Here is a 1,216-nt window from a genome sequence, read left to right on the forward strand (position 1 = left end):
CCCCCCGCCAAGCAACCCCCTCCAAATCGTCCGAACACACCGACACGGATCTCCGAGACACCTCGCAACTTGTTTAAGTGCAGCACACGTTCCCCTCCGCGCACCCACCCACCCGCCAGAACAGGCAACACTTTTAAAACAGCATTTTTGGTTCGCTGGTTATTTTGACCATTTAATGAAGCCAAATTAGCTAAATAGCAAATCAGGTAGAATTTCCAATGATTACAACAAATTCACATCTCCGGCTTTTTATTCATTACCTTTTTTTTATTGAACACTCATTTTCTTTTCCTCTTGACAGCGATACATTTAATTGCAGGAGCACAGTTATTTGATTAGCTGTGGGTCCGTTTTTACTCACAGTGTTGCCACGCACAGGATGTCCTTACAATCAATTAAGTCTTCCTCGACTTTCATTTCTGCAACCCATTTACAGAATGCAGATAGCTATTTTCATGTTTTCCTCTTGCCCCCCCTCCCTTTTATTCCTCTCTCCCTCTCTCTCCCCCTCTTTTTCGCTTTTGCCTCTTTGCCTCCCTAAATCAAGGTGCAAAGATGCCAAAGAGTGATGAAATGAAAAGAAAGCCAATTGCTGGACTGAGGTGGGGGAGATAGCTGCTAGGAGTCCGCCTGCGACTATGGAGCAGTCAGTAATTGCTGGAGACAGGGAGAGCTGGGGGTTGGGCTGAGGTAGCCATGTATAAATAGTGTGATCTCAAATTGAAAGGCATAAATAACAGCAGGAGTGATCTAACCCTATACAGCCCATCTTCTACGTGCAAAAACAGCGTGCGGAGGACGGCCACATCTCCGACTGAAAACAAGTGGATCTCTGTGGATAAGATCACCGGGCAGCCATGGAAGAACTTACGGCTTTTGTATCCAAATCTTTTGACCAGAAAAGCAAAGAGAGCAGCAGCGGCAGTGGCAGCAGCAACAAGAAGGAGACGATCACGTACAGGGAAGTTTTGGAGAGTGGGTTGGCTCGCTCTAGGGAGCTTGGAAACTCTGACTCTAACCTGCAGGACATGACCGAGAGCAGCAACCATTGCCCGGTGCATCTTTTCAAAGACCACGTAGAGACCGACAAGGACAAACTGAAGGAGTTCAGCACGGGCAGGACGGCGGAAGGTAAGAGCGGGGCTGGCCTCCCTCCTCCCCGCGCCCCTCGCCGGCAGCCCCGGCGCTGTTCCCCGGCCTCCCCCGGCGCTCCGCA

General features: G+C 49.9%; 1 protein-coding gene across 1 annotated transcript in view; it reads left to right on the plus strand.

The window, feature by feature from the left end:
- The window catches only part of LOC104290346 (short stature homeobox protein-like), a 7,403-nt gene that overhangs the window by 2,687 nt on the left and 3,500 nt on the right, over nucleotides 1–1,216 (plus strand). Inside the window, exon 2 of the mRNA XM_009889436.1 lies at nucleotides 826–1,131. Within this exon, the coding sequence (XP_009887738.1) occupies nucleotides 858–1,131 (274 nt within the window). The 5' untranslated portion in view covers nucleotides 826–857. The remainder of the gene's footprint in view (nucleotides 1–825; nucleotides 1,132–1,216) is intronic.

This window comes from Charadrius vociferus, unplaced genomic scaffold (genome assembly GCF_000708025.1).
Source record: "Charadrius vociferus isolate BGI_N301 unplaced genomic scaffold, ASM70802v2 scaffold26, whole genome shotgun sequence".
In the NCBI taxonomy this organism is placed as follows: Eukaryota; Metazoa; Chordata; class Aves; order Charadriiformes; family Charadriidae; genus Charadrius; species Charadrius vociferus.